Source organism: Bubalus kerabau, chromosome 8 (assembly GCF_029407905.1).
Source record: "Bubalus kerabau isolate K-KA32 ecotype Philippines breed swamp buffalo chromosome 8, PCC_UOA_SB_1v2, whole genome shotgun sequence".
NCBI lineage: Eukaryota > Metazoa > Chordata > Mammalia > Artiodactyla > Bovidae > Bubalus > Bubalus kerabau.
The window spans coordinates 12,368,296-12,385,643 of record NC_073631.1 but is presented as its reverse complement, the minus strand read 5'-3'; the positions used below and the strand labels follow the sequence as shown (position 1 = coordinate 12,385,643).

The 17,348-nt window shown below is 36.4% G+C and overlaps 1 protein-coding gene across 1 annotated transcript; it reads left to right on the top strand.

The window, feature by feature from the left end:
- Nucleotides 1-319: 319 nt before the first annotated feature.
- LRRD1 (leucine rich repeats and death domain containing 1) lies at nucleotides 320-16,537 on the top strand. The gene is made up of 5 exons (XM_055589698.1): nucleotides 320-2,316; nucleotides 6,742-6,940; nucleotides 13,324-13,485; nucleotides 15,612-15,729; nucleotides 16,351-16,537. Exons 1-5 carry the CDS (start codon nucleotides 370-372, stop codon nucleotides 16,535-16,537), a joined length of 2,613 nt encoding a protein of 870 aa, XP_055445673.1. The 5' UTR covers nucleotides 320-369.
- Nucleotides 16,538-17,348: the final 811 nt, after the last annotated feature.

Genomic DNA, 17,348 nt, shown 5'->3' with positions numbered 1-17,348 from the left:
TACACCCTGTCTTCCAAAAACTTGAGTTCTTTGATTGCCTTATGTGTCCTTTCTCATTTTCTTTGATATTTTTATTCCTTTCTATAATCTTAATGTGATTTTAAGAGCATCATGTGATAAATGCATCCAATCAAACTGTCTTTAGCCAGTAATTATATATGTTAGTTAATTATAAATGTTTTTAATGATTATGAAATTATTCATTATAGAATAAAAATTATTGTATTAAAATTCTTTTGTAACTTTAACATCTTTATTATATCTCTTAACATCAACATTTGTTTTGTAGGGTCAAAGGAAAAAAATTAAACATGAAAATTATAACTGAGTTACAATCTTGTATTGGTATAAAACATACCCACAAATAAGATGTCTGAAAAGAAGCGTACTTCAGAAGAGCTAGAGGATATCATTAGTCAATATAGAAAAGAATCTAGATCACGGTCAGTGGAGGAATCTGGACTTACTAAAGAAACATCAAACTTGTTAAAGGAAGATTCTGATGAGACATCGTCCAACCAAATTTATGAAACACATCCTAGAAAAAACACATTAGCTATACATGATGATACATCAACATCTTCCTCTGGAAGTAAGTCTAAGAAAAATGAAGAACAAAGGAAAAGTCTCCAATTTTCTGAAACAATTACTACGTATGACAGCCTGCAGTCAAAAACTGGAATTTCACAAAGTTCATCATTATCAGAAACTGAGATGAGGGCTGAATATCAGGCTTTTGTTGACTCCCTATCTCATGAAACATTAGGAAAAATTAGTCCACAACTCTCTGAAGAAAATCAGGAAGGATCTGGCTTACCATCAGATAACTTTACAATTAACCTCAAAGCCAAGGGTTTACAAGAATTCCCTAAGGACATTTTAAAAGTCAAATATGTAAAATATCTGTATTTAGATGAGAATGAAATCAAAAATTTTAAAGGAGCAGACTCAAGGGATATGCTAGGACTTGAAATTCTATCCATACAAAAAAATGGGCTATCAACACTTCCATCTGAAATTCAGTTCCTTCATAATTTAAAACTATTAAATGTCAGTTACAACCAAATATCACATATACCTAAAGAAATATCACAGCTTGGGAATATCAAGGAACTATTTTTAAATAACAATTGCATTGAGGATTTTCCTTCTGGCTTGGAAAGTCTTAAAAACTTGGAAATTTTAAATTTGGCTAAAAATAAGTTAAGACATATACCGGATGCCCTGTCTAGTTTGAAAAACTTGAGGGCTCTTAATCTGGAATATAATCAGTTAACAATATTTCCTAAAGCTTTGTGCTTCATTCCCAAGTTAATTTCACTAAATCTTACTGGAAACCTGATAAACAGTTTGCCAAAAGAAATTAAGGAGCTTAAAAATTTAGAAAAACTTTTACTGGATCACAATAAACTTACCTTTTTGGCTGTGGAAATTTTTTTATTGCTCAAAATGAAAGAACTCCAACTGACAGACAATAAATTGGAAGTTATTTCAAACAAAATTGAGAATTTTAAGGAACTTAGGATTCTAATACTTGATAAAAATTTATTGAAAGACATGCCAGAGAACATTTCCCACTGTGCAGTGTTGGAATGCCTTAGTCTTAGTGATAATAAATTAACAGAACTTCCTAAGAACATCCATAAGCTTAAAAATTTAAGAAAACTCCATATAAACAGAAACTATCTAGTGAAAATACCTGAATATATTTCACATCTTAATAATATGTTCAGCCTCGAATTTTCAGGAAATTTTATCACAGATTTTCCCATTGAAATAAAAAGCTGCAAAAACATAGCTAAAGTTGAATTGAGTTATAATAAAATAATGGATTTTCCACTAGGTTTGTGTGCTTTAGATTCTCTTTATTATTTGAGTTTAAACGGAAATTATATTTCAGAAATACCTGTAGACATATCTTTCAATAAACAACTGCTTCATTTAGAATTTAATGAAAACAAACTCCTTTTATTTTCTGAGCACTTATGTTCTCTTATTAATCTTGAATACCTGGATCTTGGTAAAAACAAAATAAGGAAAATTCCACCATCTATTTCCAACATGGTATCACTCCATGTTCTTATTTTATGCTATAATAAGTTGGAAACTTTCCCCACAGAAGTGTGTACTTTAGACAATTTGCGAGTACTTGATCTTTCAGAAAACCAAATACAGACTATACCTTCAGAGATCTGTAACTTAAAAGGAATCCAGAAATTAAACATCTCAAACAATCAATTTATATATTTTCCTGTTGAACTTTGCCACCTTCAATCACTGGAAGAACTGAATATAAGCCAGATAAATGGGAAAAAGGTAAGAGACAGCTTGGGCTTAGTGAGGAAGGGAGGGCTGAGGGGATCAGAATCTACGCTGCAGTGTTTGTGTGTTTAATTTAGCTGGAATATTTTATTTTTTAACCTCAAACATGGCTTACAAATAAACTTTTCAACACAAGAGTTTAACAGGAAAACATTTCACTAAAATGAAATACCAAGTAATTAAAGGTGACAAATTTATAGATTTATTTTCACTTAACTTAAAGATGTAACATAAGCACATTACTGAAAATTTGGAAAATTGACAAAAAAGAAGTAAAAATAAATTCCGGAAGCATACCATCACAATATAACTACTGGACGTATGTTGATACAACTTACTTTTGAAAGTGAAAGTGAAGTCGCTCAGTTGTGTCCGACTCTTTGCGACCCCATGGACTGTAGCCTACCAGGCTCCTCTGTCCATGGGATTTTCCAGGCAATAGTACTGGAGTGGATTGCCATTTCCTTCTCCAGGGGATCTTCCCAACCCAGGGATTGAACCCAGGTCTCCTGCATTGTAGGCAGACGCTTTACCATCTGAGCCATCAGGGAAGTTCTAACTTACTTTTACTCTTGCTTGTTCTTATTTATATGATTTTATAAGCAATTGTAGAAATACTGTATACTCAATTTTAAAGTCTTCCATTTTCACTTAACATATACAAATTTACCCATAACATAATCTTCCCAATAATTATTATAACCAATGCATGATATGTGTAACTAATCCTGTTGTTAAGCATTCTATGATGTTTTAATTTTTATCATAAATAATGCTATGATGAACTTCTTCATAAATGTAGCCTTTTCATATTTTACTATTTCCCTATGGAATTTCCCCTAAAGAACTGCTAGATCAATGGGTATAAATGTTCTTACAGCATTTCAGTTTACTCAACACTGACTGAATTTTATGGAAATATTTTTTAAAAATCAAAGAATTTTATTTATATATTAAGATCTCAGGAAACAAGTGAAAAGGACACAGCTATTACCTAGCTATCTTTAATTTGACCACCACAGTCAAATTAATTTGAGAGGCTGGGACTATTATCTGGAGAAGGCATAGGCTACCCACTCCAGTATTCTTGGGCTTCCCTTGTGGCTCAGCTGGTAAAGAATTCGCCTGCAGTGCAGGAGACCTGGGTTTGATCCCTGGGTTGGGAAGATCCCCTGGAGAAGGTAAAGGCTACCCCACTCCAGTATTCTGGGCTGGAGAATTACATGGACTGTATAGTCCATGAGGTCACAAAGAGTCAGACACAACTGAGCGACTTTCACAAGTCACACAAGTCACAAGGGACTATTATGGACAGCAAGATTTCCTAGTATGTGTTATGTGTCCAACTCTTTGCAACCTCATGGACTAGAGCCCGCCAGGCTCCTCCATCCATGGAATTCTTGCTCCTCTGTTGAGGCAAGAATACGGGAGTGGGTTGCCAGCTCCTCCTCCAGGGGATCTTCCCGACCCAGGCATCAAACCTGGGTCTCCTGGAAGATTCCAGGCAAATTCTTTACCGTCTGAGCCAGAAGGGAAGCCCAAGATTTCCCAGAGTCTGTTACTAAAAAATACTAGGCCCATGAGCTTTGTGAAGCACTGGGCTCTTAGATAATCACAATGGATTCAGCATATTAAAAGCTCTCCAATGTCCTGCACAAAGAGATTGGTTTGTCTCTATTTAACCCACATTTCCCAAAGTTATTTGACATTTTAAACCTATCTGCTGTATATACTGGAGAAGGAAATGGCAACCCACTCCAGTGTTCTTGCCTGGAGAACCCCAGGGATGGGGGAGCCTGGTGGGCTGCCATCTATGGGGTTGCACAGAGTCGGACACGACTGAAGTGACTTAGCAGCAGCAGCAGCAGCAGCTATATATACATTTTCCAGAAAGACTACTCCAGAAAATACTTGCTTAAGTAGATGGAATGAATAATAATACATGTTATGTTTTAAAAGTTTCTCTTATACTAAAAGACACGTTTTAGTTCTGTACTATAATCATCAACTAATTCCTTGGCTGATTTATAATCCTCTCACTTTCTCTTCCTATATCTTCCTATGGAAATCTACAAAGTTGTGTCTTTAATTTTCTCTTTTCTATTAACTGCTTCCTAGACCTCAGCATGCACATAACTCTCAGATCCACATATCTGGAGCTAATCTTTCACCAGTGAGCTAGTACCACAGATTCCCTGGATATTCTCTGTTCTATTCTTCTATTGTCTCAAACTCAATGTAACTTCAAAATCAAACCCACCTTTCTTTCTAATGCAACTCCCTTCAAAATTTCCCCATTTCTGTTTGTGATGCCACTTTCTTCAGACCTGCCGATCTAGAAATCATGGAACCATCACCAGTCATACTGAACCTTACACCAAAGCAATTCCATTTTTCCCCTGAAAAAGCTCTTGGATCCTCTCTCTGATTTTCCCATGTCACTGGCTCCATCCTGGTCCATGCTTATTGCTCAGTTCATGCCTAGACTACTCTGGGAAACTTCTGCTATTCTCTTTGATTCCGTCACCTTCCTTTTCTCAGGACTCATCAAACTACCAGCCTTCATTTCACAGGGCCATTCTTAGGAATCTAGATTCCTTGGATGGGTGGATGGTTGCCAAAGACACCATTCCATGTCATTAAAACATCAATTTGAAGGTCACCAAATGAGAAAAATGTATCAAAACTCCTCTCAATAGGAATATCCTCTATCATTGGAAAGATCACTTTGATAACCCTCTTGGGGTGAAGGTAATATACTCAAAAGATTAGTCTATAAACAGCATATATTCACTGAACAGTCATCTGAAGAACAGGAATAAGGTTAATTACAGGGCTTTTATTTTGCTGAGTGAAGGATGCCCAACAAAAATTTTCCTTTCAGAGTAGCTCTCTCATCACACAGTTCTGAGGCACTTCCTCGAAGAAATGCTGAGCAAGTTGTTAAAGAATATTTGTTTGAAGGATTGTCAAATTGTAGACCTAGCTATTTGTGTTGATCAGATTCCTCCCAACAGGACCAGATTTCAAGTCTTGCCAGAGGCTGGTTCCATATTCCTTCTCTAAATATATCTCCTTCTGCTTCCTATCACCTCTTTACTTGTCAGCTTTTCACTGGCCATTTTTATGCATGATATTTGTCTTGCCTGAAGTGTCCTGTAACTCCTATTCATTCTCAAAAAGCCATTTGAGTCCCACCTGTTACATGAAGCTTCTTTTTTGTTCTCATTTATGCTGATATACATTCCCTAAATTCTCTCTCTATATTATCGTAAACATTATATTGGCACTGAATTACTTATTGATTAGTGCTGATCTCTGTTTCATATGTGTATATTTTGGGCTTCCCAAGTGGCACTAGTGGTAAAGAACCCACCTGCCAATGCAGGAGAAGCGACGCGGGTTTGGTTCCTGAGTCAGGAAGGTCCCCTGGAGGAGGGCATGGCAACCCACTCCAGTATTCTTGCCTGGAGAATCCCATGGACAGAGGAGCTGAATATCAGGCTACAGGGTTGCAAAGGGTCCACAGGATTGCAAAGAGTCGGACACAACTGAAGTGACTGAGCATGCACACACATACATTTTGTTCCCAAACTGAATTCTAATCTCCCTGAAGTTAGGATCATCTATTATGCTTCTTTTATACATGGAAGAACACTGAGCTTAATATGCAGTATTTACTTTGTTGTCTGATTATTTTTGAGGGGCCCACATATTCAAAACACTTTTTTGCACTCACAGGACTTCCTCTATTTCAGAAGTCACTTGTGATGACCTTATTTTTTCTGAAGATGCGTATTTCTTCTTTGCCTTAGCAGAGTATTTTAATTCCTGTTACTTTGCAATACTTTTTGTACTAGGAATTTTCATTTGAAGCTACATTGCTAAACTGTGTGTGTCTATTACAAAGGAGTTTACTGAACACTTACTCAAAATGTATTATGATTGGGAACATGTATTAAAAAACTATAAAACATACATTATGTCATTTAAAAATCTAAGGAGAATACATACACAAGGGATTAATAAAAAGCTCTGTTGATGAGAGTAGGAGGAAAGAGATCAAATATGGAAGAGAATAGTTTAGAAAGACTTCAGGGAGAAGAAATCAAAGCAGGGTAAGCTTTAGGGACAGAAGGGATAAGGTGCACTGAACATCAAGTGTTGGGAGAGTGAAAAAAGTAGTTAATAAGCCACAGGGTTGAATAGGTAGCATTGGTCAGACTGGGGAGATATTTGGATGTTACACAATTTGTTGTGGGTTTTATTAAGGAAGGGAATCACAAGGACTTTGCGACATAGTGAAAATATCTCCTTTTTTGAAACAAACAAAAAAATCTCTCCTTCCCTTTTATTTCAGAAAAAGTTTTCATCATATAAATATTTATTAAAAATATAATTGTTTAACTTTTGTTACAGCTAACAAGACTTCCAGAAGAGCTGTCTAATATGACTAAACTTAAAGGACTTGATATCTCAAATAATGCAATCAGAGAGATGCCAACAAATATAGGGAAACTGAGAAGTCTGGTTAGTCTAAACGCAAAAAACAATCAAATAAGATATCTGCCACCATCTTTTCTATCTTTAAATGCTCTCCAACAGCTAAACTTGAGTGGTGAGTGTCAAGTATAATCAATAAGGATTATCAATAAGTTGAGTTTTAGTTTCTAGGTTGCAAATTTTGCTGCCAAGACAGAATGGCAAGCAATCAACACCATGTATTAAGTGCCCATTAGAAGGAAATGGCTATTGCACATACAGAAAATGAGAGCAAAGCCTGAAGTCCAGTTCCTTCCCTGAAAGAGGCTATGACCTAGCTGGGGAACCTGAACATATTTTCATTTCTTTTCTGTCTTCTCTGCCTATACCTAATCATTCAGTATTTCTTCCCTTTGTGAACCTGACCTCACTCTCCCTCTCCACACACAACCTTAGGTCAGCATTTTCTCTATTTTCCTTTCCTGCTGGGTACCCTGAACCCACTTCTACACCCTATAGTAATCTAACATCTTACAGTGTTTTACAAAGTAAATCACTTCAATTGCAAGAACAAAAGTAAGTCATTCTAAAAATATCAGAATTCTCAAAGCTAGACTAGTATATTTCTTAATTTTTATTATAAAGTATTTCAAGCTTACAGAAAAAACCACCTATATGCTTACTCTCAGCTATAAGGAATTATTTACTTGAGATTTTTTTCATTCTTTTTTTTAATTAACTTATTTATTGAAGGATAATTGCTTTACAGAACTTTGTTGTTTTCTGTCAAACCTCAACATGAATCAGCCATAAGAGGAGATACATATATACTTGAGATATTTTTGACTGTTAAGAATCAAAACTTCTTTTGTACTTCTCCGCAGACTAGAAGTAGGGGCAGGTGGCTCACTGGTAAAGAATCCACTGCCAATGCAGGAGATGCAGGTTCAATCCCGGGTAGGAAAGATCCCCTGGAGAAAGAAATGTCAACCCACTCCAGTATTCTTGCCTGGGAAATCTCATGGACAGAGGAGGCTGGCAGGCTACCATCCATGCGGTTGCAGAGTCAGAAATGACTTCGCAACTAAACCACCACCACCAAACTAGAAGTAACCACTGTACTTCTAGTGGTGTATCTTTTTTCTACCCATTTTTTCCATCCTTGATAATCATACCACACACTCTAAAAAAGTATATTCTGCAAGTGTTAGGTACAGTGTTTTTTAAATATCATATAAGTACTGGTTGATAATCTTGTTGGAATATTCTGTCTTTATTGGTATACTGTCTTGTATTAGTTGCTTTGGAGAGGCATTAAAATCTACAAGTAGGACTGTGGAATTTGTATGATTTTTGCTTTAATTATCAATTTTATTCATGTATTTTGAAGGACTAGTATTAGAAAAACACACAAATATGATTGTTTTTAATAACAAAATGGTATTGAATGATGAACAATTGAATGAATTGTTAAATGACTTTTCTGTATCATTGAAAGAATCATGAGCTTTTTTCTCTTAATATCACGTTACACTGATTGATTTTCTTATATCATATCATCCTTGCATTTCAAGATAAATCCCACCTCGCAATGGTGTATAATCCTTTTAATATTTTGTTAGATTTCATTTGCTCTTATTTTTTTGAGGATTTGTGCAAAAAGGATATTGATCTGTAGTTTTCATTTCCTGAAGTGTCTTTTTCTGGCTTTGGTATCAGAGTAATGGCAGCTTCATGAAATGAGTTATGAAGTGTTCTGTCCTCTTCAATTTTTTGGAAGAGTTGAGGATTGGCATTAGATGTTCTTTAAATATTTGGTAGAATTCACCAGTGAAGCCACAAGGTGTAGGGTTCTTCTTTGTTGGAGGATATTTGATTACTGCTTCTGTCTTCTTTCTAGCCATAGATCTATTCAGATTTTCCGTCTTTCTCCATGATACAGTCTTGGCAGGTTTTGTGTTTCTAGGTATTTGTCCATTTCCTCTAGATTATCCAGTTTGCTGGTATAATAATGGTCCTAGTGCTCTATAATCTTTTACTTCTATAGAATCAGTAGTAATGTTTCTACTTTCATTTCTGATTTTGGTAATTTGAATCTTTCTTTTTCCTTAGTCCATTGAACTAAAGGTTTATCAATTTTGTTGATCTTTTCAAAGAACCAGCTTTTGGTTTTGTTGATTCTATTGATTCTCTATTTCATTTATATCTGCTCTAAAAATTCCCAAGTGGCTCAGTGGTAAAGGATCCGCTTGCCAATACAGGAGATGCAGGAGATGTGGGTTTAATCTCCGGGTCAAGAAGATTCCATGGAGTAGGAAATAGTAACCCACTTTAGTATACTTGCCTGGAAAATTCCATGGACAGACGAGCCTGGGGGGCTACAGTCCATGGGGTTGCAAAGAATTGGACAACTGATTGACTGAACATGCTTGCAATCTGTATTTCATCCTCCTCCTGATAGTTTTGGGTTAATTTACTTATATTTTTCTAGTTAATTTATATATAAAGTAATTACATTCTTTTTAGTGTTGGTATTTTCAGCTATAGATTTCATCTTCAGCACTGTTTCTGCTGCATCTATAATTTTTGGTTATTGTGTTTTCATTTTATCTTTGCGTTTTATAATTTCCTTTTTGATTCCATCTTTGACACAGTGGTAGCTTAAATTTGGCATGCTGCTTAAATTAGTAAATTTTCCAGTTTTCCTTCCATTATTTTTGGTAGTGTCATTCCACTGTGGTCAGAATAGATATACTATTTGGCTTTTTTTGAATTGATCTTAATGAGACTTGTCTTGTGCCTTAATACATAGTCTATCATGGAGAATGTTCTATGTGTACTTGAGAAAAATGTGTATTCTGCTGTTGGAATGTTATATGTATATCTATTGGGTTTAATTGCTTTATAGTGCTGTTCAAGTCCCCTAAATGACTTTTTGTCTAAATGTTCTATCCATTACTGAAAGTGAAGTATTAAAGCTTCCATTTATTAATGTAAAACCACCAGATTTTCCCTTCAATCCTATTAGAATTTGCCCAGTATGTTTTGGGGCTCTGTTGTTTGGTTTGTACATACTTCTAATTGTTATATCTTCTTGATGTAATGATCCTCTTATCAATATATACTGTCCTTTGTCTTCTATAACAGTTATTGACTTAAAGTCTTTGTTATCTGATATTACTAAAACCACCCCAGCTCTTTGGTTAGTATTTGTATGGATAGCTTCTGTCCTTCAATACCCAGAGACATAAAAAAAAATACGACTTTCCCAGTCTTTGCAGTTTAGCCCTAAGCTGGGGCACGTTAACACTAAGCCAGGCCACCTACAACTCTGTCTTAGTCGTTTCCTGACTGTAGGAAGCCCAGAAATCCACCTCAGGTGCAGGCCTAGGATTCTCTCAGTTTTCTTCTGGGCAGGTGTCCAGTTTTGAATATGCTTATTGCATTCCATTTCCCCCAGAATATACTGTGGCCCTTCTGAGCCCTAATTCCCCCAAGAAACTTCCTCCTCAGCCTTCTCCTGCCTGGGCTTTTCAATTTGTCTGCTGCTTTCTTTGTCTGCTGTTCTTTGCCCCCCCCCCCCTTGTGGGGGAGGGGGAGACAGACAGTGTATGTCTTTACACGGGACAACAACTGCCACCAGGGAGGCTGCTCCAGTCTGAGCTGGGGGAGCAAAACAAAGGTCATCCTCTGTGCCAGTCCGTCAGAAGATCAGCAGACAGGTCAAAATGTAAAAGCACAGTATTCAAAGAACAAAGTCTATGTTGGCTTTCTGATACCAGTACGCTGTACCAGGAATGCAGGCCGCCCCTGCCCTCTCTGACTGCTGCTGCCCTGGAAGTGGAGAGTGGCAGGGAGAAAAGTCTCAGTGCTCTCTTACCAAAACTCTTCTGCCGTTTTCTTCCTGGAACAGGGTCCAACTAACTGTAAAATCCTGGAGTAAATGCCAGAACTATGAAAAAGCTGATTCTGTCATTGCTTTCCAACTTTTGATTGATTCAGTGGAGGACCTGATTTTTTGAGAGGATTACTCTGAACTTGCTGTGATATTCATTAAAGGTGTGGTTTTCATGTTTATTTATACTGCTTAGATTTTGCTGTTTCTGGTCTGAATATTTACTAAATTGGGGATTTTTAACCTATTTCTTCAAAAATTTTTTCTGCTTCATTTTCTCTCTTCTCTTTGTAAGATTCCAATTACCTTTACGTATTGTCTTACAAATCCCTAAAACTGTGTGTGTGTACACACACAGCTTTTAAGCATCTCATACTGATCTGCCTTCAAGTTTACTGACTTGTCTATGATCTCTAGTCTGTTACATCTGTCGGATTAACTTTTAATTTCAGATACTAAATTTTTCAGTTCTAGAACTGCCATTTTTCTTTTCATAGTTTATAGTTCTCCTCCAAGATTTCCCATTTTTTCATTCATTTGAGACTATCTTTCTTTATATTCTTAAACTTCATTGTATTAGCTGCTTTAACAATAAAATTCTTTTATTGTTAACTACAATAATTGAGTCAGTTTTTTTCTCCTGGGAGTGAGCCACACTTTCTTGTTTCTCTGTTTTGAATCCTGAAGTCTATCATCAATTCTATCTTTCTCCAAAGAAAGTTGACATTTGTTCTGGTTGCTATTGTTGCTTCATCAGGCACTTAAGTTGCTGGATTAAAAATGCAAACTCCTTTCCTGCAGTTGGCAGCTCCTTAGATCTCACAGTACTTTCAGCTGGTAGCTGTTATATTGGTTATCTGTTGATGTGTGACAAATTTCCACAAAATTTAGCTTCTCAAATCAATAACATATTTATTTCACACAGTTTCTGAGGGTCAGGAACCCAGAAGGTGTTTAGTTGACTTGCTGTGTCTCAGAATCTTGTATGAGATGGCAGCCAATCGGTTGGTACTACAGACAGGCTTGATTAAGGCTAGTAGATTTGCTTCAAAACTTATTTATGTGGCTACTGGTAGCAGAATTGAGTTCCCTGCCATGTCAGCCCCTTTAAGACATGGAAACTGGTTTTCCCCAGAGCTAGTAATATCAGGGAGAGAGAATATACATGAGTCAGAAGCAGCACATACTCCAAGAAACAACCTAGTACCCAGATCTTGGTTTCTAAAACCTTTCTTCACTAAAAGGAACCAGGTTCCTTTATTCTTGGCTAAAATAACATAACCATAAAATATACAAATAACACAAAGGCAGACTTTAGGCCAGTTCCTCTTGAAGTGATTACAAATTCTTTGTCTGTAATCACAGTTTTACTTTTCATGTCAAGTTTATATTATCAATAGATTAAGATGGTTTTGAAAAAATTACATTTAAGGAAGTGGAGCTTACTCTCCACTCTTTGAGGATGGACTAGACTTTATAATCCCGTTCTAAAGAAAAAAGTATGGAAAGGAGAAAATAAAAACATTACCTTGCAGAAACCTGGCAGACACTATTTTAGCCAAGGGATCAAGGTTAACATGCCAGTGATATCTTGTGGATGTCAGGTATCCCTGAGGTGAAGAGAGCACTCAATCTCTGTGGTGTTCTTTCCAAAAACCCATAACCCCAGTCTATTTATGAAAAAATATATCAGATAAACTCATATTAGGAAATATTCTTCGAACTCCTAACGAGTTCTATACAAAACCATTAAGATCTTGAGAAACAAGGACAGGCTGAGGAATTCTCATGGACTGGAAAACATACCTGTATGCAGTGTGCTATCCTGGAATAGATAACTGGAACAGAAAAAGGACATTGATGGAAATATAATGAAATTCAAAAGCATCCAAAGCCTATTTAATAGTACTGTGTCAATGTTAGCTTCTTGGATTTAAAAATGTGACAGAGGGGACTTCCCTGGTAGTCCAGTAGTTAATACTCTGTGCTTCTACTGTAGAGGGCACAAGTTCAATTCCTGGTTGAAGATCCTGCACACTGGATGATGGGCCCAAAAAAAGTAACATAATAATGTGAGATGATAACATCAGGGAAAACTAAAACTAGATGAAAAGTATTCAAGAACTCCATACAATTTCTGCAACTTTTCCGTAAATTGAAATTCCTGGAAACAAGAGGTTTATTTTTAAAAATTACTGAAAAAAAGTACCATCACACTTAACTCTCTAAAGTCCATTCTGGTATTGCAAGAGGAAAGCCTCCTATCTTATTTTGTCATTCTCGATGAGAAAAAAGAATCCTTGCTCTGTTTCTATACGTCCTCCTCTTCACTCCTAGCAAGTGGACAACAGTAAGAACTTAAGATCTGCCAGCACTGTGGGGCTCCTCCGTACCGCGTCCGTGGGGCTCCTCCGGCCCTGCGTCCATGGGGCTCCTCCGCACTGCGTCAGTGGGACACAACAGACCCCCTTTCATTGTTGTTGTTCAGTTGCCATGTTGTGTCCGACTCTTCGTGGCCATGGACTGCAGCATGCCAGACCTCCCTGTCCTTTACATGGTTGTTATTTGTCTCCATAGTTTTCCTTTACAAAATGATATAATTCAATTATGTTTTTTTCTGCTAGGAAATAATCTTTCAGTTCTGCCTAGTGGTATCTACAACCTTTTTTCACTGAAGGAGATAAATTTTGATGATAACCCTTTGCTGAGACCACCAATGGAAATCTGTAAAGGAAAACAGTTGTATACTATTGCACGCTATCTACAGAGGGCAGATGAAAGAGATGGTAGGTAATGACTGAGTGACTAGCTAGCTTACAAGTCATTTTCTGGTATGTGTATATTAACAAATAATTTGCTTTAATCAGAAGTTTTCAATCTGGCAGGGACATTAAAGTATTTATCATCTTCTCTTTTCTGAAGGCTGGGAGTTTATTTTGATAATTCAGATTATTTAATCTAGGTCTTTACATTTTGAACCATTGAAAAACAGGTAAATTTAAGTCACAGATGAGTTGCTCCCCATGTACTAGCCTTGATGCACTTCAAGAGGTTGTGGCCATCATGATCGTGGCCAGACTCAGAGAATCTACATATTGAATTTTTTTATCAGTTCTGGACTATATCACCATTATGCAGTTGTTCCAAAAGTCGTGTTTGGCCTTGAAAGCAGTTCACAGATCAGGTTTACACTGATGGCAATCAGTTCTTGGCCCATTACTATTACTTGTCTGCAATCCTTAGGCAATCTTCATTCCTGCTGTTCTTAAGTACTCCTCTGATTACTTCAGAGACTGGGTCCAGTTTCTTTAAATGCTCTTTCACCAGATGGAGACTGGTTTATCCAAGTCTTTGGATGGAAGTTTCACTGTCTCATTCTTTCCCTGGGTTTGGGTTCCCAACATCTAAGCTTTTTCCTGGGACTCTGAGTTTGCCACTCACTGTCAATCCTCAGAATAGATCCAGATTTTTGTCCTCCAATTTAATGCAGTTTTTAAGTATTAAATCAATTTAATGATCCAGATTTGGGGAAAGAGAATATATACAACTGTCCCCCCAAATCATTCTATTATGTACCCTGTCTGTGTAATCAAGAGGTTTATACCATCATAATCCTTTAATCTGTTGAGATGGTCACTAAAAATGCACAGTCCTCTGTAAGCCACAATATGTATGGTTACCTTAGCCACAATATGTATTGTTAACCTATCTAAAGATTATGCAAGAAGACGGCCTCATTGATGGAAGGAGCCTAAGCAAAAAAGTCACAGTAGTTCTTTTCTCTAACTTCCTATGCAAGTTGGTTCTGCTATCATAAAAGGGGATATTTAATGGTAAGTTTACTTTTGTAAAACAAAGCTTGAAGGCCTTTGTAAAGATCTGTGTGATTGCTAGGTTACAGTACTTTAGAGAAGGGTTGTAAAGTTACATGACTGAACTTCCTTGTTAACATTCTGTTACTCAAGTTCCTGAGGATAGAAGGTTCATGTGGTTCTAGCCCACGGAAGGGAAAGTTCAACAGGCAATGACAGTAAATCAAAGTCAGCAAAAACAAGAGAATTCAAGTCATTTATCTCCTTTCTTTATTCCCATGGGGCCATCACACTTCAGGCTTGGCACCACAGGAAGTCATCATGGGAGATATATTTATCCTGCAATTAACAAGGAACATGGGGTCTCTTCCTTAAAATTTCACTTAGAAAACTGGATTTTCAATTATATCATTAACATACAATCTAGCCTGAGTGATTAATTGTATGGATAAATATTTTAAAACAGAAAGCACTGAACATATTTGAGATGATTATAGAGGGGTGGCAGATCTCTAGTTTTTGAAAATTCTCAAATTACCCTGGTTAACAGAACGATGGATCTAGTTCATATTAGCTAATAGCTTTTTCTAAACTAAAAACACTCTAATTATGTCTAAGCCAACATTCATTAAATACATGATGTGAATATAAAACAAGCATATATGTGTGTGTGTACAACATATTTATAGTAGTTTTAAACTTGGTTTCTCAGGATAATACCCAAAGAAGCATATTAAAAAGCCAGAACTGAAGGAAGGAGTTAACTTTGTTTCAAATCCTGAAAGAATTAAAGGGTTTAATGATCACTTTGAAGTTGCTTATGATATTCTTCTAAATAGACATTTTATATGAAATTGATATTTATGTTATTTATGTTTAGGGTTATTCAGAATTTAGAAGAAATGGACTAAGTGGTTCAAATTTCTATTTTGTTATCTTCTCAAATTTCAATTAGTATATCTGTACTTATTTTTCAATTTTGTTTGATATATACATTGTTTAAGAGCACAGAAGTAAAAAACCTAGCTATAATATTAACTCAAAATAGAGTACATTTTTCAAAACAGATGGCCTAAATTTTCTTTTATGTTCCACTGTAGAGAAAATCTTAGCGAAGGTCTTCAAGATAGTTGCCAAGAATATTACTGAAACACATTTTCAATTTTTGTGCCAAAAATTAAACCTGACACTCTCAGAAAGTGATAAGTCTGCATTGAGGTATGTTTAAATGACAACCTGTAGTATAAGCCCATTCTCATGTTCTGGTTTATATCATACTGATATTACATGCTTCTGAAACATTCATATTAACATGAACTCTGTTTGTTATAAAAGACTGATTTTAGTTTACTATATGTTTGAGATCCATATGGTTACAGTAGTTTGAGAGCAAGTACTCTGAGGATAGACTGGTTGGCTCTAAATCCCAACTAGTTTTGTGACCCTGGATAAGTCCTCTAACTTTTGTATGCTTCAATTTTCCATGAGTAAAATAAACAGATTTACCTCAGAGAGTTGTCATGAAATCAAGTTATAAAGCATGTAGTGCAGGAGCAGTAATGCACTGGTCTACAGTAAATAGGCCACAACTATATTGAGGTCTTGAGTAAATCTCTCTTAGAATCAAATGTTAATTGAATTGTCAATGTTGTACAAGGCAACAAGGGCTGGCATAGGACTGATATTCACGTACTATGTGTCAAACTCTATGCTAAATTTTTATGTAGACTGTCTTCACCAGTTAATTCAGTCACTCTGGCAAACTATATATCTAGGTTGCAGTTTAAAACAATGTTCCTAACTGATAATTAAAATAATTATTATTTAAAACTTTTTCAGCACTGTTTCACTAAGCGAGAGAGTCCACCAAGTACTTGATAAGTGGAAAACGGAAAAGAACAACTTGTCAGTAACCACTGCTGCTTTAAGAGATCAACTAACTCGGGCGCTAACTATGATAGGAGCATATGAGATTATGGACAAAATAACAGCTTTAAAACTTTTTTCATGTGCAACTAAATTCTGAACAGCGTATCTAGAATAAGAACTGAGAACTTAGGCTGCACTTAGATAACTGAAACTGGATAGAAGAGAAATGCACGTCATGTCTCTTTTTATGAATTCCTAAGAGAGGATACATTTTGGCTACCACTCTAGTGTCATCATAATAAAATATTACAGACACTGTTTTGTGTATTAGTTCTGTTGTTTCTCTACCCTCCCTTCAGAGATACAGATATAAAGACAGCTATTCTTCAGTTCAGTTCAGTTCAGTTGCTCAATCGGGTCCGACTCTTTGCGATCCCATGGACTGCAGCACGCCAGGCTTCCCTGTCCATTAACCAACTCCTGGTGCTTGCTGAAACTCATGTCCATGGAGTTGGTGATGCCATCCAACTATCTCATCCTCCTTCGTCTCCTTCTCCTCCCGCCTTCAATCATTCCCAGCATCAGAGTCTTTTCAAATGAGTCAGTTCTTAGCATCGGGTGGCCAAAATATTGGAGTTTCAACTTCAGCATCAGTCCTTCCAATGAATATTCAGGACTGATTTCCTTTAGGATGGACTGGTTGGGTCTCCTTGCAGTCCAAGGGACTCTCAAGAGTCTTCTCCAACACTATAGTTCAAAAGCATCAATTCTTCCGCGCTCAGCTTTTTTAGTGAATATAAATCCTTAGGCACTCTTATTACTGTGGGAAAAGTTTAAAAATAGAGGACTGGAGACAGGTGCTGTAGTTGGGAACCAGTATTTCATGTTGCACTTCCAAAACAACAACAAAGACAATAAGATACACTGTGTTTAAATCCATGTACTGTGTTTAAGTACTGTGTTTAATT

What these genes read in the sequence shown, in the direction of transcription:
- LRRD1 (XM_055589698.1), top strand. Translation starts at nt 370, where the DNA reads ATGTCTGAAAAGAAGCGTACTTCAGAAGAGCTAGAGGATATCATTAGT. An exon ending in GCCAGATAAATGGGAAAAAG is followed by an intron (nt 2,317 to 6,741) that starts GTAAGAGACAGC and finishes CTTTTGTTACAG; the next exon opens with CTAACAAGACTTCCAGAAGA. An exon ending in CCAACAGCTAAACTTGAGTG is followed by an intron (nt 6,941 to 13,323) that starts GTGAGTGTCAAG and finishes TTTTTCTGCTAG; the next exon opens with GAAATAATCTTTCAGTTCTG.